Genomic DNA, 25,238 nt, shown 5'->3' on the forward strand with positions numbered 1-25,238 from the left:
GGCTGCCTTTGACGCTCTGTGGCTTTCAGGGTCCCACTTGCTCCTCATCCACACAAAGTAACAGGAAGTCAACATTGTAAGTGGCAACACAGGCAGAGGCCTCTTCATGTGGCAGCCTGACTGGGAACAAAGCTGCCCCTTTGTACTTATTGAAACCCTCAGCGGTGCCAGGGGGCCACACATGAAAATGTCTCGTTAATTTATGCAGCAGTTACATAGGAGGGACCAACAGGCTTAATCTTACACAAAGACAGGTTCTGTTTGCACCTCCTTGATGCACATGCTGTTTTTAAAATATGAATTGGCTGCATTACTTAAAAATCAGAAAATTTTATATACAAATATGGATTTCTGGTTTCTCTAGAAAAATAAATAAAAGGGGCAATGAAGGACCCAATTTTCCACATGGTGACAACTGGCCAGAGCTGAGCAGAGACTGGTGTGTGCTCTCCAGCTCATCTCTGTCTCCCATACCCTTCTGCTCATGTTGGAAACGGGCTTCTGTAGACCTTAGGCCAGGGGTTCCTAAACTACGGCCCGCGGGCCGCTTGCTGCCCCCTGAGGCCATTTATCTAGCCCCCACTGCACTTCCGGGAGGGGCACCTCTTTCACTGGTGGTCAGTGATAGGAGAATAGTTCCCATTGAAATACTGGTCAGTTTGTTGATTTAAATTTACTTGTTCTTTATTTTAAATATTGTATTTGTTCCCGTTTTGTCTTTTTACTTTAAAATAAGATATGTGCAGTGTGCATAGGGATTTGTTCATAGTTTTTTTTATAGTCCGGCCCTCCAACGGTCTGAGGGACAGTGAACTGGCCCCCTGTGTAAAAAGTTTGGGGACCCCTGCCTTAGGGCTTGTCACCTATGCTTTAGAGCAGTAGTCAACCTGGTCCCTACCGCCCACTAGTGGGTGCTCCAGTTTTCATGGTGGGCGGTAGTGGAGCAACCAAAGTATAAATAAAAAGATAGATTTAACTATAGTATGTTGTTTTATAAAGATTTATTCTGCCAAACAGTGAAAATCTGACATAAAGTACTCTTGGTAAGTAATTATTATTATTATATGCTTTAACTTGCTGTAACTCTGCTTTATAAATTTTATAAAGTAAAGTTACTTCCCTACTTTATAAATCACCATTACTGTGGAACTGGTGGGCGGTTAAAAAATCTTACTACTAACAGAGATACAAAAGTGGGCAGTAGGTATAAAAAGGTTGACTGCCCCTGCTTTAGAGCTATTTCATCTCCACAGGAAAAGCAGGCTAATCCTACCACATACAATCCATTCACTATTTCTATGGGAGTCACAATGACTCTGACAAGCTGTGTCCATTGCTGAAGAACAGAGGCCTCCCTGATGTCAGTGACGATCCAAATTGCCCTTTTCTGTCTTGACCCCGAGATCTGACGTAGCGAGGAGCTCAGCCACAAGCTCATTTACCTCCTGAAGGCTAGAAGCTATTTAAAGCTCCAAAGAGATCTGAAGAACTCTTGATATATACTCCCTGATCATTCAGGATGCAGTTTTTCTGCTCTTTTAATTTGTTTTGTTTTGCCTTGTTTTTGTCGAACCCATCGATTTATTCAGCTGATTTGGCTCTCAGTGATCATCACAATGAAATAACTGTTGTCACAGGGTGGACTCCATGGGGTCCCAAGCACAGTCCCTGTAACCACACCAGGGCAAGTGCGTGTGCACAGGCAGGCAATGAGCTGGCCGAGGAGCCGCACCAGACCCCAGCCGGGCAACGATTTTCAGCTGATGAGGGATCGTGGCATTTATTTTCTCTCCAGAAGTTCTGTACGTGGCCTAGAACTTGTTCTAGTCAAAGAGCCAGACCAGCTAGGAACGGTAGGTAACCTCTACCAGGCATGACACAGATAAACACTAGTTTTAGTGGACCGGAAGCACAGCTCCACTAAAAAAAAAATGATTTTGCTGCTTCATTAATTGAAGGACTTACTAAATGATGCTTTACAAGCATTTATGATTCTTATCTACTTTCTCACTCTAGACTGAAATTGGTCAGGAATCTTTACATTAAGAAAATATTAAATGTTTACAGATCAAGTCAAAAAGCTCTCTTTGTCATGACCGACAGCACCAAACATTTAAGACTGATCCATGACGAGCACATCAGTGAGGAAATATCTAAAAATATAAGCTCCTGACAGACAACCTTGTAATAATAGTCACACAAGCAAAAGGAATCCTGATATCTGAAATTGAAAGTTAGACACGATGTCTCAATCCTCCAAGGCATCTGTGGACTTACCCCAACCAAAATGAGCCCTGGTTAAACATAACAATGAGTGATCATGATACTGGGCCCATTTGCACAGCTTTTTGCTCAAATGCCACCTCCTCTGTGAAACCCTCCTTGATCTCAAGGGCTGGGATAGAGTCTCCCTCCTCTCTTCTCCTGAAGCACCTAGTACTTATGTCTATTAAGGCACTTACCACATTGTACTTACATGTTGCATGTTGCTCAAAAGATTGAGAGCTCACTGTCGTGTCCTTCAGACCTGGAACAGTACTGTAGGATCTTTAGAGATCAGGTGTCTGTGACAGGTAGGAAGGAAAGAAGAAAAGAGGGAGTGTAGGAAGGTGTATGGAAGGAAACACAGGCCAGATGGATCAGATACTTGGCATTACTTACCCCAACGATTTGAGCTCCTCTTCCTGGCTTTGGCACATGCTGCTGTATTTGCCTTGAGTGATTCCAGTGTTGTTAGATTGTTCAAAAAACCTTCCTGCATCCCTCTCCCACCTGCCCCTCATAAGTTTTTACTCCATTTATCGTATTTATCATGTGTATCTATCTCCCAGCTAAACTGTGAACAACTTTAGGCCAAGAATTCTTTTGTTCCTTTAATTCCTAGGAGTTCCTGACATACAGGCTTAATAAGTATTGGTTAAATTAATAAATTAACGAGTAGCGGTTCCTAACCCTTGCACATTAACCTAACAGGTGGCCATCTTAAATTCCAAATGTTATTTAGGAACTCCATTGTGAGACTTAGATTATCGACTTAATTGTTCACATCAACATTTTAACTCTTAGGACTGCTGTCTGTTATCTAAAAAGTTCTGGGTTTTGGGTCACCTTTCTCAGTTACCAAAGGATCATGGAATAGAACACATTTTAATGTCAACCTCAAGAAGAGAATGACTTATAGGAAAACCTCTCAAAAATTAGATAATCATTTTAAAATCAAACAAGAAATGTCATTCTAATATGCTTTCTTATCCAAAGTATAATATACATGTCATTTTAAGTGTTTCCATTTTTTTTTTGTATTACATGAACTGACGTAGAAATAAGTGAATTATGAGGTGTGGACATAAAAATTATATAAAATTATTCAGACCTGGGTAGAAGAGGCTCTTTGAGGGGAGCTGTAAGGTGAGCATGGAGGAGTAAGAGCCAATGAAGGCTAAATAAACAAGACTGAGGTCATAGAAGGCAGGCAAAAGTTCCTAACATTATTAGGTTTGGATTTCATCCTACAGGAAACTAAAAACCCCTGCAGTCCTTCATCTGAGGAACAGTGTGGTCAGATCAGCCTCTCTCTGTGTCAGGGCAGTAGATATATGAGAGATCTGTGGCCACTGATGCCAAACCAAGAGATGGCAGTGGGGATGAGGAGAGACACTGAAAGACAGTCATGAAGAAATATCATCTGATGAACAATTCCACGGGTGGTGTGAGAAAATGCCCTCCTTACAATGTTTTTGATAAGTTTGTATAACAAACAATCCTGTTTTCTTCATAGCTTGATTGTACATTTGGTACCAGGTCAAAAGTATAAATATCATTACTAGCCACCCACTTTAAACTCAGAAGAGAGGCATTAAAGAAGAAAAAAATTGATCATGGTATGATTCTAAGGTGGTCTTTTCATGATTTATGAGAAGCATTTTCAGTAAATCCAATGAAACTGAATCCTAATCAGAAATATATTTAACACTAATCAGAGATTTTATTTTGCTCCATTGACTGCTTAAATTTTCAGGGAGCCTTTGATTGAGTAACCCATGCTAAAAAAAACTCGTGATAATTTCAGGCACATGGCCATTTATTCAACAATACAAGAGAACACAAAAAAGGGGGTTATGAAAAATGACAAAGGTATAAAGCTACAACATTTATGTTAACAAAAGTTTTAATACAGACTTGACTTAAAGATGCATACAATGAGTAGTGGATCTCCATTCATCAGCAGCCAACAAGATTGTGAATGAATTTATTAACTTCAAATAAAACTTCAGGTTGTACACTTAAAAAATTACAAACCATTTAAAAATGAAAATCAACAATGGAAGCAGCGACTATAAAATACAATGGGATGACTTTAAAGAAAGGGTTCAAGTATTGTTTGTAATGTTCTTCAGACACCAGTCTTTGAAAAGTTTGTGCATTTCTCATCTTTGCATAGTAAAAAAACAAAAAAACAAAATACACACATATCGCTTGGCAAAACTCCACAGCTCTATGGATTCATGTTTCGTAACATGCACCTATGTGTACTGCTCATTAATCTAATAGGAGTAGCTCTAATTCAGTGGGCTCATGCAGTATCCCAGGTGAGCAATGAAGTTAGCATACATCTCCTCATCCATGTGTCATTAATTAACGCAGCAAAAGTAGAGTGGGTGAAATGGGAACTTGTCATTACTTAACACGAACTCTTGTTGGGTAATAGTAAACAATGATATGCTTGTGCTTTGAGCTCAAATTAATAAAAAGGATTATTCATACCACAAAAGGCGGCAAATGAATGGCAGGTGCAAGAGAAAATACAGCAGAGTTTGAAACTACATAACCTAAGACCACCAAAAAGAATTATAATCCATTGTTTTACGATTGGTTTTGGTTGCATAATCTTTCATGTTCATACACACATAGCTTAAAGCTTGTGCATTTTACATAGACACACAAATAATTTAACATTGGAGCATAGGTTTGGTTACCTATGAAACTGCCAGTGTAACAAAAAGTTACGCTGACATTTGCCATATGTACATAGTATTTGGGGACCAGTGTGGTCTGATTTAAAACATAACATCGCACATTTACAATGTTGTTTGTGAAATGCTCAAAAGTTAATAATAAAGATTTAACCTGTTTTGTAACCACCATGGTTTTGTTGCTGTTAAGTCGCCGTAGTGCCTCTGAAGGAGGTGTGAAATGTACACGGTGGACTCAGCAGTGGCCCGGAAACCACTGGGGAGTAGGGTCCAGCAACAGAGAGACAGAAAGAATGCAGTGACAGGAAGAGATGCCGAGTAATCTGAGTCTCCCGGAGGTGAAAGAGCCTTTGCCACTATAGAAGGGATACGTACAACCTGTGCCTTACATAGCCAGTAAGAACCCTGTTATCACAACATAAATACAGAGCTAGTTCTAGAGAAAGACTGCATACCTGTGTAGCAACTAGTACTCAGAAAGCAATAACAGGATTAAGATGTTAGGTGATGGTCTAGAGTAGCATACAGAAATTAAGGTTTCTGCTCTATGACTGTGATACTTCCACAATTAAAAATATATGGGGGAAAAAAACCACACTGTTTTTCAGCAGCACATATTTAGGACACAATCTTTTCCAAATACAAAACCAAACTTGTGACACTAGTATTGTGAATCATGCTGAAAAGGGACTTGGCAACCGACTTAGCTAGCTAAGTTGGTTGTCATGAAGTGAATAGTGTAATTAACTGATGTCCTGTTCCTAAAAAGAGAATGTCAGAGAAGAATGGGCATTTGGGGGGTCTTCAGGAAAGCTTTTCTCCAGATGGACATTCAACTGAAGGGATCATGTACAAGTTATACATTGAAAACAAAGTCAGGGCCAAATTTCTTTATTAATGTATTCAATTAACCTTTGATCAGAAGCAATTGTGACCATATTTATGGAATAAGAAACCTCTATGAAAGTGACCTAAACTCAAAGGGACTCAGGAACCCAGATTACATCTGCAAATCTGCCTGGAGGGACAAGAAGGTGAAGTTTATATAGTTGAACCCCACTGTAGTCCAGCGCAGCAATCCACTGATCTGCAGCAGGCTGGGAGCTGAATGAGGCTTGTTGAAAACACAGCACACACGTACATATGAAAGCCTGTTATAACAGCGCTCACAGGAAGGGAATTACTGTTTCTGTCTCAATCCCAGCTTTACAGAGGGGTGCTACCATATATATTTTGAGGCCAGATGATGAAGCATGAATGAAGTATTGATAGGAATAGATATGAATAAAATGGAAAGCTTAACTTTTTTCCCAAGCGTTCAACACTGAAAAATTATTATTTTTTTAATTTAAGGCTTTAAGTTTATCCTCCTTTCACATTAAAGACAGGGAAAGGAAATTATCAAAACCAAAAACTAAAATCATGAGCTTGGCACTTTTGTGATTAATTTGACAGGGTACCTACTTTGTTACATTATATACATATGTTTATAATGACACCAAAAAAATTTTAGAGACTTATCAGAACATATATCTGCATTTACACAACTTTTGTGTTTTTTTCTATGGGTTATTTTGTTGTTTTGTTCCCCCCACCTTTTGTTTCTTTTTGGCTTCAGAGTATTTCATTTCATTCAAGTGTTTCATGTTAAAATTGCACCTCTTTTGTGCCCAAACTTCCTGCATCTGCAGCTACATCGGTCTTTTTTGAAGCAAGCCCAACAATCACTGTACAACATGTTACAAGAGAGAAGGACAGAGACAAAGAAATAGAGAAAAGGAACCAAAAAGATGGGGAGCAAACAATAAACTCAAATTTACAGAGAACCTTTCCACGAAAAATATTTCAACACAGACGAGTGAACATGATGTGTCAAAGTCTCTTATTTCCATATTTACATTTATAAAAGAACTATACAATAGCATCGATGCTCAAATCCCAGCTCCCATTTCCAAAGGCTGCTCAATCCAGGAGAAAAGACAATGGGAAAGGGAACCAACAAGAGCAGGGGTCTCTGGGGTCCTGGCCTGGTCTAGACTAGGGGGTGGGGCCAGGCAGCTTCCTCATGTCCGTCTGTCGTTTCCACCTTAGGAGTTCAGTTGCAGGTTTGGCTGCGAGTTGACTAGCTGCTTGTTGTAGATATGCCATGCAGGTTTTACCCTTTCGAAAATTAGATCTTCATGCCACTGGAGTGTGTCATTGGTAGTAAGAGAAAAAAAAAATCATGCCAGATCATTTAGAAGATATTAAGTGCCAACAGGCTGAGGAAGAAAATGCTATTTTTAATGGTTCTTTTATTGCACGTCATTTTTGTTGTTATTGTTCCTTCCTCCTTTAGTTAGAAAAAAAAGAATTTGAAATAGTTTTTTTTTTGATAACATTGTCTTTGCCCCCTCTCTTATTGACAGATGGTCGGAGGAGTTCTTTGAAATGATTTCCAAAAAAGAACAGGTTTCTTTTACCTCATTCCTGTTACCCCAACTTGAGTTCTGTAGTCATGACCACCCAGTGTTCTTGTTTCCAGGCTTGAGCGTTCTGGCATCTTTACTGAAAGTATGTCATACCCAGAATCCAGAATCCAACAGTGCAAAGCACCGTTCACCCAGCACCGCTGACTCAGATGGGGCCTTGCTGAGAAGGATCGAACCTCCTCTTCTTGACATTTCTTCCCGAGTGCGTCAAAAGAAGATGCAAGCAGAGGGGGGGAAATCCACAATATTAATCAGATCATGATGACAGAAGGGTGATGATAATGACAACACTTGTTCCAGAGCAAAGTAATCAACCCACACTGAGGCAGATTTTCCAAAGTAACTTGAAATTGAAACACAGAACAGCTCACACTTTTGAATATGTTGAAAACATCTCCACTAGATTATACCCATTTGTGAAGACCAAAAGAAGCTTTAAGTTGTTCATTTTTAATCATTGCGAGTCTCTATAGGCCAATTTGTCTCTTATTTCTGAAGTAATTGCCATAGCTAACTGTAATGAGATGAGAATTATTATATGGAGGGCTCTTCCTCATAGGGGTCTATTAGAGCTAAGAAAAACTCTGAAAGTCTTGGAGCTGATTCCTTCCAGGACCTGAGAGTCCAGTGTCAGTGGATCAGCCTTTGCCAAGATGGCAAAAAGCCTTGTACTCAGTTATCTCTCTGCCGTGGCTGTGTGAGCTCTTACTACACTGTGGAACCAGCGTTCTTCAAGTCTAGAAAGTTGAAAACCAGAGTGCACAGGAAGACAGCACACTCAGAGGAGAGTGGACACAGGCTCAGGTTAGTTAGGCAAATGCAGCAGATTAGCTTAGCTGACAGAAGCAAGTTAAAACGCCTTGCTCACAGTGTCCAGTCTCCTAACAAGTGGTTTTTATGTTTAAAAAGAGAAAAGGAAGAACCAGCAAGACACTTGTACAAAGCAACAACGAAAGTTGGTTGCAACCTCCCCATGGTCTGGTTTTATGTGGGGCATCAAGCAGGGCGCTCATGCATTTAATCTGCGCACTGGGCGGGTGCAGTGCTGCTGCCACCGAGGCATCATGCAAAACTGGAGACGAGGAGTCCCCGGGAGCCCTCATTCCCCTGCCACTCACTCAGGGCCAGCTGGAAGCCCTTCTGGCCCTACGTCCCAAAGGATTACAGTATATTCCTCCTCCCCACTACATAATTCAAAATAAAAACAATACCAAAGCTCAAAATAGGTATTAGGGCACTCTGCAAAGTTCTTATTGTCCCCAAGATGTTTCTCTTTTAAAATACTGAATATAAAAATCTTTAAAGAAAATCCCCCTTTCCTTTTTGAAAGTTTTCATTAAAACACCTTTATTAATGCCCTAAGCATGCGGGTTCACTGGCCTAGCAAGTAATCCATGGTGGCAAACACTATTTGCAACAGGGTTACTTCCTTTGCTTCCCTACTCCCAATATTCTTGAACACAAGCATTGCTGATGCTGCCTCAGAAACAGAGATGGGACTAAAACAGACATCTCTCATATGTGTCTATCAGAGTTTGCTTCAGAGCACGGATGTGTCCGCTACCTGAGTCAGAGCCCTTGAAAGTAGATATATAAGGAGCCACACTTCCAGTGAGTCAGTTGGGGGAAAACAGGGACTGCTTGACCTTGTCAATGACCCTGAAGGACTACTACTTAGCTATGCATTGCTGGAACTCAAGAGAAATGTTAAACTAATGTCTTCTCAATTATAATGTAGAGGAAAGATCAAGTCAGCTGGCCACTATGCATGTAAATGACGATACTGCCCACATCTAAATTCCTTTATTTCAAATGCAGGGAATGTCAGGTTAATAGCCATGTCTAAGGTCATAACTGCAATCCAGTTTATTTTTAAATGGAGATATGAAATTCCCACTTCATCCTGGAACAAAGGACCTCCAATGTCCTAGTTTGTGCGCCTTCTAAAACATCAGTTTTTGAAGCTCAGATTGCATTTTTTTTTAAGTAGAAACAATATTCAACAGGATGACTGGGTTGGGTTCGCAGGCCAGACTAGGAGGCTAAACCATGCTGTAGAACCATGTTATTTACGAGCAAATAGAATCTGAACACCAACGGGGGATTCCAGGACCGTCTTTTCTCCCTGATGAGGATGACAGGGACACTCCTACGGCTGGTTCCCTCTGAGGGTCCCTTACATATAAATTGTAACCACTGTGGGCCAGTGTACGCTGACAACTGCCTGTCCTGAATTTTCTATCTGAACAAGGTCTTTTGGTGGAATTGCAACGTGGAAGCACAACCACTACGGCACGTGCTTGCTGTCTCCCATCCACAACTGTTTATCTAAATACCCTCCGCTTGCTGGGATCACGAAGGCTATTAACCTTCTCATTACAGCCTGAAAGGTATTTCTGGATCTTTATAAAATACTACCATAAACCATACATCTTGCATTGACCCAGTTTTTGTTAACTTTTACCACTTCTGAAAAACCTGCATTTCTGTATATTATGCACACATACACATATACAAAATTAAAGCAAAGCTCTTCACTTAACAATAACCATCTGAGATTGTAAAGCTGTTAGATCTTTCCAAGAGAATATTTATCCACATTTACTACCTTCTTCTCTCTCTAAATGAGGTCTTGCCGGCCCACCAAGAACCCCTGACCTAGTCCTTTCTAAGCGACCTTAGACTGAGTTGACGTCCCCAGAGGGTTGAGTCAGGGAGCTGAACTGAGTTTTCCTGGCCAGCCTGGCACCACTACCATCTGCTAGATCTGAGGGAGAAAGTGCTCCAGCGTGGCAGGAGCTAGGGGAATTCTGCCCTGGGATACGGCCATGTAATTCAGAGGAGCACTCTGGTTACCCTCCTATGGAAAGACTAGGTAACATTGATCTCGTTTCCTAACTCTGTAAAACACAACAGCAAAAAGAAAAGAGAGAGAGAGACATTTATCCTTTTGAGAAAATTAGCATTAAGCTCCTTTTAAATTTAATCCAACTCAACATTCAAACAATTCCGTTAACTTTCCTTGTGATCACCCAGATAGGGCCCTTAACTTTTCATTTACATGAGTATCTAAACAGTCTTTTCCTTAGCATGGCCAAGGAAGTGAAACATAAGCCATGCAGAACTGTTTACAAAGTCAAACTCAAGTAAAAATCTGTAACCCAAGTGACTTCTCATAGAGGAGCAATCACACATGAGGATTTCACACTTACTAAATTAATTCCTTTAATTTCAAAAGAAGCAGTGCCAGGCCAGTTTTACCCCTCCCAGTGAGCCCCGAGGAGGAGCAGGTAGTGGGACAGCGGGACATGGTGACGGGAACCACAGACTGGGACATTACAATGTACTTGGAAGAGCTCCAGACTCACTGTCGAATCTTGTGATCTGAATTGTCAACCAACCATGTCACTGTTACTTTCACGTAATTTTCCTACCATCACCTAAAATTTTCCTACCATCAACTGTGATGTTCGTATACATTACATACATGTAAATGACCGTATCACTCATGCCAATTTTCCCATATTCAAACTTAGGAAATGTCAGATAAAAAGCCGCCATGTCCAAGGTAATGACAGCAATTTTGTTCATTTAAATGGAGATAGGAAGCTCTCTTTTCATATACCTGTCACCTTTTGTGAGCTTTAGAGAAGATGCTACTAAAATGACCCTTCATCTACATGGTTTTTTTCCGAAGTCTAGGAGAAACAACAGCTCTAATGATCTAATCAGATAGATTATTGTCCAACATTGAATAGAGGCTACGAGTCCCCACGAATCAAACACAATAGACAACAGCTTCTCACCATAGCTGTTGTCTGTGTGTGCAGGTGACGGAGAGGAGAGGGGGCAGGAGGTGAGGGAAATTAATGCAGAAATGGGGAGATGTTGGACAGCTGGTAGTTGGGCAGCTGGGAATGAAGCGCTTATGTTCATTTTTCACAGGACTTCCCAGAGAAATTCTAAGACCTGAAAGACTGGGAATCCAGAGACTAAATTATCCCTTAGAAACCTCATACTTTTCGAGTATGAAATTAAGTGGCTACTAAGTATTTCTACCACCTTAGCCAGTCTGATAAATAAAATAACCTGCCAAATAAAGCATGTTCATCGGCTTTTCAGGAAGTCTACAACTTTGCTTATAGCAGTCTTGTTCGCATTAAGCAAAGTTTGCACATTCTTACTATTCTGCTCAGAAGAAGTAATCTAAATTTATGTTCTTTTTTATCACAATAATCTTGACAACCTTCATTATCACCCTAAAAAAAGGTACACACATTCACATGTGCACACACACTCACTCACATATACTCTTGCTTTTTACCATCTATCAGAGGAAATACATGTTAAGAGAAACCTACTATAAAGAACGGCAGACAACAGCAGGGTCAAAGCAGGGCTGTATTTCTCATTTACACTCGCACAGGGCGGGTCTGGTGGGGCACTTCCTCCACATCTACATTACTCACGGTGTCACACCGACAGAAATGCGACATTAGGAAAAAGCAACACTTCCCCTGAGCCGTCAACAATACATCTTCCTCTCATCCGGAAGTTTACGTGCCCTCAGATTCTTCAGGTTATTTTGCTAATGTCTCTCTAGTAATAAAAAGCCTGATTTCAGAGGTGATTCCCAATAAAGGTATTTAAAGCAATCTCTCTTCCAAACTACTTTTCCGCTTCTGATCCTAAAGGAACCTCTTTTGTATTTTCACTGAATGTAATGTAAAAATAATTATACTTCTAAAGCACGTCTAATCATCTCCAAAATTACCCAGGTGGTGAGAAAACCTAAACTTTATCATTCAACACCCAAAGTCTTTTATTGCATAGTCGAAGTTGCTCTTTAATTCTGAATATAAACCATGTCGCTACTATTAAAATCGAAAGCAAATTCAGATCCTCGTGCAGCGACCAATAGTCAGCATGAAGAGCAGCAGCTTCCCCACATCTAAACTCCCAAAGTGATTTCACGCCTCCACTTTTTCTTTCAGGGCATTCAGATAATTGCTCCACACGGCTGTGTCCCTTTCTACAATGGTTTTCTTTATCAGGGTCACAGAGCGCGGGAAGGGGCATTGACCTAGCACAGCAGGACGCACCCGCAAGCAATCCACAGTACAGCCGCTTCTCACCACTCTAAGTGTCTGTCTCCTCACCCACCCTCACTCCTCTGTTCTGATGCTTACACGTCTCTCTCAGATATAAAGAATCTGTACAGGGCCTAATCCACTTATATACACAGTGATAGGAGGCTTTGCCGTTTTTCCCCCATAGAAACATGCAATTCAAGCTGTGAGCTAGGCCAGGCCGCTGTTTTGAGGTCCTGCTACAGAGCTGCGCTCTTATCTCCAAATGCTGAAATGGCAAATTTGGTATGGCATGTGGCTGGATGGCAAAGAGGCACAGGAGATGGCTTTCCAAGTCTTCAAAACGGAGGTTTCCTAAGGCCAGAAGGCATAAGCCTGAGCACGAGCCAAATTTCTTTTTCTTGAGGGATATTTATGAATAAGTTCAAGGAGGCGTTATAAAACAACAGATTATGGAATACGTGTTATATACATGACTTAGTTACAGTAATGAGGCACTAAGAAAATTTTTGCTTGAGTGAGGCCAGTCCAAACAAAACTCTGTTCTTTTGTTATATGCCACATGAGTGGTCCAGCATCTGGGCAATGTCTTGTTAATACTGGGATGAGAAATTCAAACAAGAGCAGCCCATTTGGAGTGTGTTTTTTGAAAACACAGTGATGCCAGAACTACTGTTCCATCAAACAAGTTCAAGCTTATAAATACCTCTGCAGAAAAGAGGCCCAGCAGCTTCCCAAGTTGATACCACTCAGAAAAATGGTATGCTTGAATTTATAAATCATCTTTCAGTTTGCTTTTCTGTCATAATCAGTTTCTAATAACAACATTATAGCTGGTTTAAATGTACTGAATTCAGGATTCCAAATATAAAACTGACCAAACTTCCTAATTAAGACAGTTATTCAGACAATTCAAGTCAAGCGAATCCGCTATTGGTTAACCAGACAAAGGCAAAGTGGGTTTTGAGTTTGGATAATGGTCTTATTTCCCATGTAAATTTGTTTCTCTAGATCTGGTTGAATTTTCAATTTATCGCAAGGAATATTTGGCATAGGAGGACATATTTACAAATCAAAAGTCACTGCAGCATGAAAAGCAACTATCCAATTAATCTGAGGTATGGAAACATCCAAAGTGAATAAATTACATTTGAAAATTTTGATCTTAACTAAGGGTTATTTGTGATTATCTGGCTATTTAAACAAACTTAGCTCAGTGATCAATGTACAATCCGAACTCAAAGGGTACTATGAAAACACACCAGACCTACCCAGTCATGTCAATATTAGAAATTAATTAGAAAATATTAAGTATCACCAAGCCAGAGATTTTAAATTCCAATGTGAAAAACCAATTCAGTTGGTTAGGGAGTTAATAAAAATATATTTGAAAATGTTTATTTATAAAATAATGAAGCTTTTCCAATCACAAAGCTGCAGATGTTACATGTGAAAAATAATAAACAAATGGTTCCTCAGGTTGTAAAAATTTCAAAATGTCAGTGGACTAAAAACCAGTTTAAAACAGATACAAGGAGTTTAGATCCACCCTTTCCACCTACACAACTTCCTTTCTTGTCTGTGTATAAAGAAACGCATCTCAGGGTGCTTGCTCCTAAAAGCTGGACTGTTTTCTATTAAAGAACTCCTACTCTGTTCTCCTTAAACCAGTGCATGTGCGTTCTTTCCACATTTCATGTTTTCCTACTTGCCTGAATTTGAGTTTCCACGTGGCTTCTTTTCTGACCCATGTGTGACTAAGAATATTTCTTTTTATCAGGTTGACTGTTAAAATATTTCTTTTTATCAGGTTTACAGGTTGTAGCAGGAACTCAAAACTTGGTTATGTAAGCAGAAAAGAGAAGTGCCAGAGCCACCGAGAGGAAGACATGCGGCATTGCTTACTTAAATCCCCATCCTGTGCCCCCAAGGACAATAGCTGCTACCAGGATGGCACCAGCGATGGAGCCTATTATGAGATTGGTGGCACTAGGACCTGTGACAAAGGATCATGGGAAGAAAGTCGTATGAGCCAATCACTTTCATTACCAGGAGGGAAAGGGCAGTTGAGAAGTTTCAGGAAGTAAATACCCTGCATCACAGATTGCTAAACACACCAGTCAACCTTTATATACTTGGCTTCATTCCACTGTCGATGCTATGGACAGCTACTGCTTGGATTGGAATGCCTTCAAATCTAAAGCTTCTGCACCACTGACCGTGAAAGGTCCATTAAATTCACCTTTTCGCAGAATCTGAAGCAAATATGCCCCAAATGCTGTCACTGCACGCCTTTCCTCTCCTCCTCTTCCCCACTGTCATGAATCAAACAAGGGGAAGAGCGCATGAAGAACACAACTGCACGAGAATTACTAGCTCACTCTGCTGGCAGACGAGGGCAGGAAAAGAAGGGGAAATGGTCTACTGAAGTGTTCTTTCAAGCAGCATGGAAAGGTGTCTGAATGCTAAATTTCCTATCCCCCACTGGGAGACAGTTAAAATTCAGAAGTTCGAAAAAGGTTACCAGTAAAGATCTGACTTTGAAGTCTTGTTCTCAAAGGTGTATTTCTTCACTGGGTGGACCCGTACAGTGTTTAAACAGCAGCGTGGGGCTCCAAAGGCAATATATAAAGGAAGCATAGAACTCATTTGGATCATTTTGGGGAGATGGAAAAAAAGAAAATGGAGTTTCTATCAACTGTTTGAGCAGAGCTGGTATATATTACGTACATCCGCTCCACTCACATAGAAAACGTCTTAGTAATATTGCTTAAATGTAAGCAATATTACTTTAGTGAAAGAATTATTTTAACTATCACATCTCACAGAATGCTAATATGCAGGTACAGCACCCCCAACAGCAAAATACTTTCTGTCCTAACTTGATGTCCCTGTTCCTGATGTCACAAGGCCAATTTTGGTATTCCCCCTAAAATCCTTGGGTTTGTGTATATATTCGATGCTGTGTAAAAAATTCTCTTTTCTGCTCACATCAGTGCCCTCAACTGTGTACATAAATGGATGCCACTTTTAGCAGCACTAAAACGCTGTGCGGCGTCATGTTTCTCCTCAGAGGCCACGCAGTGCTGGTGGGCACAATAGAAAAGTGAGGACAGTTACCTCGGGGTCTCAGGGATGCAGTCTCTTCAGCTTCCTGGGTTTGGACACACTCTCAACACTAATCACTGAGGGTCTACAGAACACAAATCTCAGTGGTCTTTAGAGTTACGCCAATAATAATGATAGCAGTAAAAGCAGGCTAATACTATACACTATATATAACCTTGCTATGTGAGTGCACTTCTAAGCACTTGGCATTATTATCTCATTAATCCTCACAAAATCATAAGAGGTAGGAACTATGATTATCCCTGTTTAACTGATGAAGAATTAAAGACTTCTAGAAGTTAATACGTGGCAGAGGCAATATATGAACCCAGATTTGTCTGACTCTAAAGCTTACGGTGTCCACTGAGGGTCAGCAAGCTACATTCCACAGGCTGGATCTGGCCCTGCTGTGTTTTCAAAGAAACTTGACTGGAACACAGCCCCACTCATTTGTCCCCACGTGGTTTACGGCTGCTTTTATGCTAGGACAGCAGTCACGCTTGTGACAGACATCCTGTCGCCTGCAAAGCCAAAACTATTTACCATCTGGCCTCCTACAGCAAGTTTGCTAACCCCTGCACTAATGAAACATTATTCCATTTATATATATTTCCTCCCCACAGTTTAATAGGGAATCAAATTTTAAAACAAATATTTAAAAATATTTATAATACCATGTACATAATCTATGCTTCAGACACGATTTGCACATTACTAGCTCAGAAAACAGGCTGGAATTAGAATCAATACATAACCCATGAGAAATGACTCCTGATTTACAATGATAAACTCTCAAGTAGAAATAAAAGTAAAACAAAACAAAACTTCTGCGCATGGACTCCTTAGTGAGTAAATGAACATTATACTACCAGTGAAACTAGCAAGCGTTAAAACTACATTGTACTATGTGATTTTATTTTTCAACTGTATTTACTTTTTAAGCAATTACGGTGAAATTTAGAATTTGAAGAAAAAAAAGCAGTGAACTAATAGACAAAAAAAGTATATAAACCAAGAACAATAATTAATATTTTTAAGAAAAAAAAAATATAAATACACTTATACAGACTTACCTGTCACAACCAGAAATAGCCACAAACCAACAACACTGGAAAGAATGGGTGACAAGGACTATGCTTTATAACAAAGGTCCTGGATTTGGCCTAGCTCTAAGACTCAGAGGAAAGTATTAAAATTCATCTCTTCAGTTGGTAGTCAATAAATTACATAAAAAAAATGGAGTTTGGATTTTTAAAAAACTACCTTTCTTCCACGGAGGAGTTTCACATAAATGTATGTACAGAATATCCCCCGAAAAAGAAATGTTACTTCTGGTGTACAATCCAGTCAAGAGACCCAACCTAAAATTTTATAGGACAAAGTTCATTTTTAAAAAAAAATACCTTACATCTTATATATGGACTTGCTTTTCTAACAGGCATGGAGAAACAAAATAGCTTTTCCCGTATTTCTAGCTTCCCTGGGGGTAACTAGCCTCATAACCCATACTGGTGGGCCGTGAGTTAGAAGATCCACATCTGGTCAAAGCCCTTCAATCCAGAAGGGAAGCCTTAGGTAATTAGCACATGTGACCTATGGACCTGCTCCCTCTCAATGCTATTTTGGTCCCTGGGTCTCTCAGACCCAGAGAGTAAGGCAAGCATGTGTGCTGAGTCCTAGGGGGCCTAAGGAGGAATGTGTGAGATGTTCTCAACATGTTCATGGTTTGGGCTGGTTGAGCAGAGGTATCTGGTGATTCCTTAAGATACTAATAATTCGTTCCTGAGTTGTGGGCAGTGTTATCACTACTACCACAGTGATTAGAAAAGAGCATGTGAAGGAGTATTTTTATTACTTGCAAATGCTTCCTCTGAAATTAGCAGGAAAAAAATCATAATAACCTTTTAGTCTACAGATTAATGATCTCATGAAAGAGATCCCATGGAGAACTGAGAGCTATTGTAAGGATGTGGCTCCCACCCAGAGTAACCTCAATAAAGGCCCCGGTGAGCTGTATTTCTGCGAGGCCTCAAAGGGCAAGTGGCATGCAGGTTATTTATTTATAGACTGGCTACCAGGTTATTTATTTATACACTGGCTACTTCTAAGACAAACCCACCAGACAATTTGCAACTGTTCACTTAAGAGTTTGCAGGTTTGGATTAAGTATCTTTTCATTCTTAATGCTGTTAGCCCCCAAATATTTGTGAAAAAATTGGAATTATTAACTTTATAGGAAACAAGAGCAATATCCTAAATATCTTTTTTTAAAAAACAAGTTAAGCTGAAGCCTCCTATACCACTCTCAATCGATGAAGAAAATATTAGTGGCTAGCACTCAGATTATCTTTAAAAAGAGTTACAACTGTTGATAATTCCTAGTTATCTATGTGGATCTATTTGATTGGTGATGATGGAAATTTGTTATAAGAATCCTAATAAAATGCTCATATAAAAATATTATGGCCAATAAATAGTAAAAAAAATTTTAAAAAGGTTTGTATCTTAAAATTTCTTTTTACAAGTGGAGGAGCAATGGAAGCTTTTGGACCGTGGCCTTAATTATGAAGGCATCATAAGCACCCCGATATTATTTTATGCCCCACATTGTTCCAGACAGGAGAAGGTTCTCCACTGCACAAGATTACCACACAACACAAACATGTCCAAATCACGCCACAAGTAGCACCACCATGGGAGACACATCGACAAGATGACAGGAGGGAGTGAGGGACAGAGGGTCAGCTCACACACCAGGAGCCACACCGAAACACTCGGACACTCAGAAGGATGCTTACTCTATTCCCCACCCTGTGCCTCCAAAAATCACCCCCAGGGCCAGAATGGTGCCTGCCACAGCACCTATTAGCCTGCTTGTGGCCATGTTCACTGTGTGGAGGAAAAAAAACGGAGATTTTTTTTAACAAAGGAAATTAATTACACACTGATTTCACTAACATACGAAATAATCTCTTCAGGAAATGCTTTTGAAAGTCAGTCATATGTTAAAAGCTTTGCTTGATGACTTGACATTAAGCTCTATGTACACACTGAAAATATTCAAGGATAATTTTGAATTTACCTTCAAACTCCAAAAATCCTAATTAAATCCATAATCTCTTATACTTTTAAACACATAAATAATCCAAATGGAATCACAGTTTCTATAAGGAGGTGAAATTAAAATGTAATTCAAAGTGCATAATAGCAAATCTACATTTTAATTACAAAACTTATGAACCGTTAGTGTACTTTTTAAAAATTCTCAAACTATAAAATACGCTTATGAAGCTGCATCTTTTATAAATCCAGAATTTATTCAATTCTGTGAAAATCCTTACAACTATAAAAAAGAGAGTATTTCTAAAATTAAATGCATTGTTACCTGGGAAGTTGTTTTACCTGGAAAAGTTTATTCCAAATAATCCTACAATGATTGTTTCTGCCATAGTATTCAGACATTTAGTTTTTTGTTTATAGGCTGCAGTATATAAACTTTGCACTGAAAGCAAGGGTCTCTGGGAAACTGTAGTAATTGCTTCAGACAACCAAGTGATAAATTGCTGAGGGGACATTCAATGCCCACATGTCCCCACATCTAGGTATGGCTTTCGTTGAAAAATGGGACTGGAGCCCTGGCCGGTTGGCTCAGCGGTAGAGCGTCGGCCTAGCGTGCGGAGGACCCGGGTTCGATTCCCGGCCAGGGCACACAGGAGAAGCGCCCATTTGCTTCTCCACCCCTCCGCCGCACCTTCCTCTCTGTCTCTCTCTTCCCCTCCCGCAGCCAAGGCTCCATTGGAGCAAAGATGGCCCGGGCGCTGGGGATGGCTCCTTGGCCTCTGCCCCAGGCGCTAGAGTGGCTCTGGTCGCAACGTGGCGACGCCCAGGATGGGCAGAGCATCGCCCCCTGGTGGGCAGAGCGTCGCCCCATGGTGGGCGTGCCGGGTGGAACCCGGTCGGGCACATGTGGGAGTCTGTCTGACTGTCTTTCCCTGTTTCCAGCTTCAGAAAAATGCAAAAAAAAAGAAAAATGGGACTGGAATGAGCCCAAGTCCCCAAGGTTCTCTCTGCACAGGCAAGGTGAAGGTTAGTGTCAAAGTAAGGAGGCAGACTAGTTATGGTTGAGTGTGTCCACGTATCTGTATGTGTGTGGGCAAATGTGTGGACATATAAGCACTTCATCTCACATTCCGCATGAATCAAAGTACTGGCTTCACATTGCTTTACCAATGAGAGCAGAGATGAGCTTTCACAGGCTACATCCACACAGACTGTGTGCTAGGAAACACAGTGAAACAAAACAAAGAACCACAACTGGAAAGTTACCATTCCTCAAGGCTTAACATGGAAGTCATTGACCTTTTTAGCTAAATATTCTCCCAAGGGAGAGAGGACTTTAGATCTCTAACCCAGGTGAGCCACTATACAAATACTTTATTTTACCACAGGGCAAATCATATGCATACAAAAGTCTGGTTTCATCATTAACTGAGCACAACCTGAGTTTTTCTTAAAAACAAATAAACAAAAAGATGGGGACATAACAGAAAACAGAAAGGCTACGAAGAGCGCTAAGGGGAAAGGAAAAAAGACCAACATATAAGATGGTGGTAATGTTTTCCAAATATGACAATACACGATAATACAAAATAACCTAAACTATAGCTCAGATTTCCAAATTGTAGAGGCAAATACTGAGATGAAAGGTATGCCAGATACAATGCCTCATTTAAAAGAAAAAAAGACATAAAACAAACAAAAACTTAGAAAATCATTGTTTTCAGAATACTAAATTAACTTTGGATATATCACATTAAAAAAATTTTTTTTTGCTTAAGTTTTTGGCATTGGCTTTTAGAGCCCAAATATACAAGTCCTATTACCTCTTCAGTTTTTATATAAGCCATTTATGCCAAATTATAGGAAACATACACTCTTGTAAAATGTGATGCTGAAAAAAAATTGTTACCATTTTAAAAACTGTAGTTACCGTATGAATAATAAATAAAAAATAATTATTTAATAAGGCTTTTGTATATGTTAAGGGTGTAACTTCTTACTGGAGAATTAAGAGAATTACTATATGTAATCCATCATGTAGGTGTTAGAAACACAACCAGAGGAACAAGACATTTTTATAGATGCTTCAAATATGTATTTGAGTTACGCAGATATAGTCTCTGCTGAGCAAGAATAATTATCTCTGAATTCTTAACTGGTAAGTAGGTGGTGCTCCATACCAAAGCAAAATAAAAGTTAGTGGGCAAAATAGCTTTTTCAAAAGTATCCTCTCTCTTCCTTGTTCTCCCTGACTCCCATGACTTTATTCTGGTATACTGAAAATATGTAAAAAAAGAAAAAATTTAAAAACCATGTAAAATCCATTTGATTCTTTATGAGGATATTTAATAGGGTTATCTCTCCCAGCAGGTAGCTTCTTGATCTGTTTCAAACTGACATGAATTAACAGAGTGGCTAACAGGTAGTAGATTTTGACAGGGGCCATACTTGCAACCTGAGGTCTCAGCTGTTCTTCACAATTACAAAGAATTTGTCATCTTATTGGAAAGAAATTTCTAGGACCTTTGGGGGGCCTATGCTCTGGTTTTACATTTGTACTAATTTATTTCTTATGTAACTGTATTTGTTCAATCATTCATTCATTACCTAATAAATACTGTTTCTTCCAAGAACATGGTGGTATATACCACCAAACTTGAAGATGGAACTCTTAAATAAGATTCTAGCTAATAACAGTCATCATATCAGGAACTTACCTGTGCTCCCTAACTCTTTGGCACATTCACTTTTCATTGTAATCTCACTGTGAAAATAGTTTATTTCCTAGCAGTATGTTTTGACTTTTGTTTCCTTGTTTATTTCTATTGTTTGTTGGTTTAATATTATTACTCTTCATCTTGGCCCCTGCTATCTACGTTCATAGGCACTAAAAGATAGAATTTTTGAGAAGTATATGATATCAAGAACAAAACTATGAATTTTCTCCTTTCTTAATAATTTCTATATGATATGTATTATTCTTCCACAGACAAGTCATGCTGCAGACATTTTGAAATTGTGTTTTAGATACTGGGTGGTTGGGGTTTTTTTCCTTTTCTTTTCTTAAGTTTAGAGAATTTCTGAAACAAAAGTGCATGACATTAGTCCATGTGACCCCAAGGAGCCAACAGGGGCTAAAATCCTTTGTCCTTAATATTGCAAAGACAGGAGGCATCAAAGCCATCATTTGTACTCTCTGACAGGCAGGGGTTTATTATTTTACTAAAATTTAAGATTAGAAATTAATACTAAATATACTCTTTATACTTTAACGTATTATATTGGCATGACAGACAGATATTTTACTAGCGCCATATTTCAATTAATCAGACATACACTCAGATCTGTTTACTCCTTTCCATGAAATAATAGTTTTTTAAAAGTTCATTTGGGTTTACATAGAGACAAATATCTAAAGAAATGAAAAAGACATTATTTTATATACAAATATTAATTCAGTCAGTTTAGCTGTCAATAAAAATATCGTGGCATTTTTCTGAATCCAAATGAAATAAACTCACAGCTATTGAAAAGATGTTTAAGGTTGGTAAATCCTTACATTATTGATGAGGCTATTGTTAGTGAGAAAAATACATGAGATATCAATATACATGAGCATAATCATATATGAGAATCACAACATCTCATATCTAATCATCTGTTCTAGAAAATCACAGATTAGTATACTCACAAAGGAACTCATCTTTTAAAAAATAGATGCAAAAAGTAAACACTAATACTCCTCAAGGTATTAAGAGAGAAATCATTGCTTGTAAAATACTAAATGCTCATAATTATATAACACTACTTTCTATAAGTAATGGGTCCTCTAAGCTCAATCACTGTTTGGTTATTGTTTTACCCTTTCTTCTTATTATTGTGTTTTAAGAACCAGCATAACAACTTAATACATACTCAGCTTTAAACAAGGCAGTGTGCAATAACAGAAAATGCACTGGGCTCCAGATCAGGCAAATCTACCTTTTATTCTTGGCTCTGCCCCTAACTATCTGTTATCCTGATAATTCAGTTAGTTTCCTCATTTGTAAAACAATGGTTCTTCCTGAGTCCTTTCTATCTTTGATTGGATGATTAAGATCATAATAAAAGGGTCTGAACAAAGCTTCCCAGGAACTGCCATTCCATATCAATGAAAACATTTGATAGGGTCCTCTCTTCCCTCCTATACTGATGATGTAAACCATCCAACAGGAAAAGTTCCACTGTATTCCATAATAAGCACCATGCAAAGATGCCTCCAAATTGGCAATTATGGGTACTTGACATAACTCTCCCCACAGTAGGTGGCAATCTTGGTCCCTTAAACAGTTTAAATGTATTCTACCCTTGCAGAACAAACTAAAATAATTTCTTTCAGTGGGCTCAGAGGTAACAAGTTGGGAGAAAAGGGACCAGAAGAGTCTTCCTATGTGAAAGAAATGACAATGTGAATAAAAAAAATGATATGGAATGGAAAATTTTTTACAATCCTTGCTCACATTGTTTTTGCTTTGAAATCCTATTTCTCGCTTTTTAACATTTTTGATTTGAGAAGTTGGAATAAATAATATGGCATGCTTTAAACAGTGGGTCAGAAGTGGACAATTTGAGCTAGTGCAGAGTGACTATATGGCAATATTTTCATGTGTGTCTTTTAGTTCCTACCCAAATGGAAGTTGAATTTTTAATTCTTCCAGGAATTTATAATTAAAATGAAAGGAATATTCAAAATACATTGGTTCATCTCTGATATCCTCAAATCAATGAAAACAAGAGTCAAAGAATTCACCTTTATTTTTACCGATTTCTTTTTTTTTTTCTTCTGAAGTTGGAAACAGGGAGGCAGTCAGACAGACTCCTGCATGCGTCTGACCAGGATCCACCCGGCACGCCCACCAGGGGGCGATGCTCTGCCCATCTGGGGCTTCGCTCTGCCGCAATCAGAGCCATTCTAGCGCCTGAGGCAGAGGCCACAGAGCCATCCTCAGTGCCCGGGCCAACTTTACTCCTATGGAGCCTCGGCTGCGGGAGGGGAAGAGAGAGACAGGAGACAGAGAGGAAGGAGAGGGGGAGGGGTGGAGAAGCAGATGAGCGCTTCTCCTGTGTGCCCTGGCTGGGAATCGAACCGGGGACTCCCGCATGCCAGGTTGACGCTCTACCACTGAGCCAACCGGCCAGGGCCTATTTTTACCAATTTCTTAAAAATAATTTGATCCAAAGGGCTGTAGCTGGGTACAACCATACCATTGTTCATGATTTTTTTTAAAAAAGGGTGGGGGGCAATAGTTTTATTTTGCTTCTTGAATTTTTTTCTCCATAACAAGGGAGTACAGTAGAATTAAATAAAATGAAGTATTTTTTAATATTGTCTCACTGCTTCTATACAGAAAAACTTTCATCTAATGGACATGACAGGCCAGATTATTGTGGGCGTTACTCACTATATATGGCAAGCATTTGGAGAGGGCCATAACACTGGGTTCAATCAGACAAGTGCCAGTCAAATCAATTCAACCATGAGAAGGAATATGTAGCATTCATCTATAAAGAAAATCCTCGGCCCTGGCTGGTTGGCTCAGTGGTAGACCATTGGCCTGGCGTGCAAGAGTCCCGGGTTCGATTCCCGGCCAGAGCACACAGGAGAAGCGCCCATCTGCTTCTCCACCCCTCCCCCTCTCCTTCCTCTCTGTCTCTCTCTTCCCCTCCCGCAGCCAAGGCTCCATTGGAGCAAAGATGGCCCGGGCACTGGGGGTGGCTCTGTGGCCTCTGCCTCAGTCCCTAGAATGGCTCTGGTCGCAACAGAGCAATGCCCCAGATGGGCAGAGCATCGCCCCCTGGGGGGCATGCTGGGTGGATCCTGGTTGGCGCATGCGGGAGTCTGTCTGACTGCCTCCCCGTTTCCAACTTCAGAAAAATACAAAAAAAAAAATAAATCCTCATACAGCTGCTGAATCTGACGTTAAGAAAGTACTGATTAAGGAGACATTTAAGATCTTGTTCCCTGGCATATGTCATCAATTTGATTAAAATGAACTCTGATAAAAATTCACAAAAAATAAAAAATAAAGTACTGATTATTTCAAAATCTTGAGTCCATTACCTGCTACTCTTCCTCAAGGTAATCCAACAAATGGATACTGCTAAACTGAAAACGAGTATTGATACGCAACATTTCATTTCCTTACATATTTCCAAAGGGAAGGGATCTAGTATTTATTGAGTGGCTACTATGTGCCAAGGACGGGCTATCTTTTAAACAGTATACGGTCGATAAATATTTGCTATCTGAATGGAAACAAAAATACATAGCTTCTCTCTCATCACCTTCTCTTAACCAAAACACTAAAAATAAAATCATAAAACCTATGTGCCAAGGACGGGCTATCTTTTAAACAGTATATGGTCGATAAATATTTGCTATCTTAATGGAAACAAAAATACATAGCTTCTCTCTCATCACCTTCTCTTAACCAAAACACTAAAAATAAAATCATAAAACCTACAACAAAGTCTTGCAGGTTTCATTTCTGTTATTC

At 39.6% G+C, this 25,238-nt stretch overlaps 1 protein-coding gene across 3 annotated transcripts in view; it reads right to left on the reverse strand.

Moving 5' to 3' along the window:
- Positions 1 to 4,124: 4,124 nt before the first annotated feature.
- The window catches only part of ADAM23 (ADAM metallopeptidase domain 23), a 165,006-nt gene continuing 143,892 nt past the window's right edge, over positions 4,125 to 25,238 (reverse strand). Inside the window, exons 25-26 of one of the 3 annotated variants that reach the window (XM_066281023.1) lie at positions 14,440 to 14,530; positions 4,125 to 7,638 (exon numbers count right to left, since the gene is read on the reverse strand). In XM_066281023.1, the coding sequence (XP_066137120.1) occupies positions 7,590 to 7,638; positions 14,440 to 14,530 (140 nt within the window). In that variant the 3' untranslated portion in view covers positions 4,125 to 7,589. Of the gene's footprint in view, positions 7,639 to 14,439; positions 14,531 to 18,440; positions 18,532 to 25,238 lie in introns of all 3 variants that reach the window. The other 2 variants (XM_066281024.1, XM_066281025.1) reach the window with 2 other exon arrangements.

The sequence above is a fragment of the Saccopteryx bilineata genome, chromosome 5 (genome assembly GCF_036850765.1).
Source record: "Saccopteryx bilineata isolate mSacBil1 chromosome 5, mSacBil1_pri_phased_curated, whole genome shotgun sequence".
In the NCBI taxonomy this organism is placed as follows: domain Eukaryota; kingdom Metazoa; phylum Chordata; class Mammalia; order Chiroptera; family Emballonuridae; genus Saccopteryx; species Saccopteryx bilineata.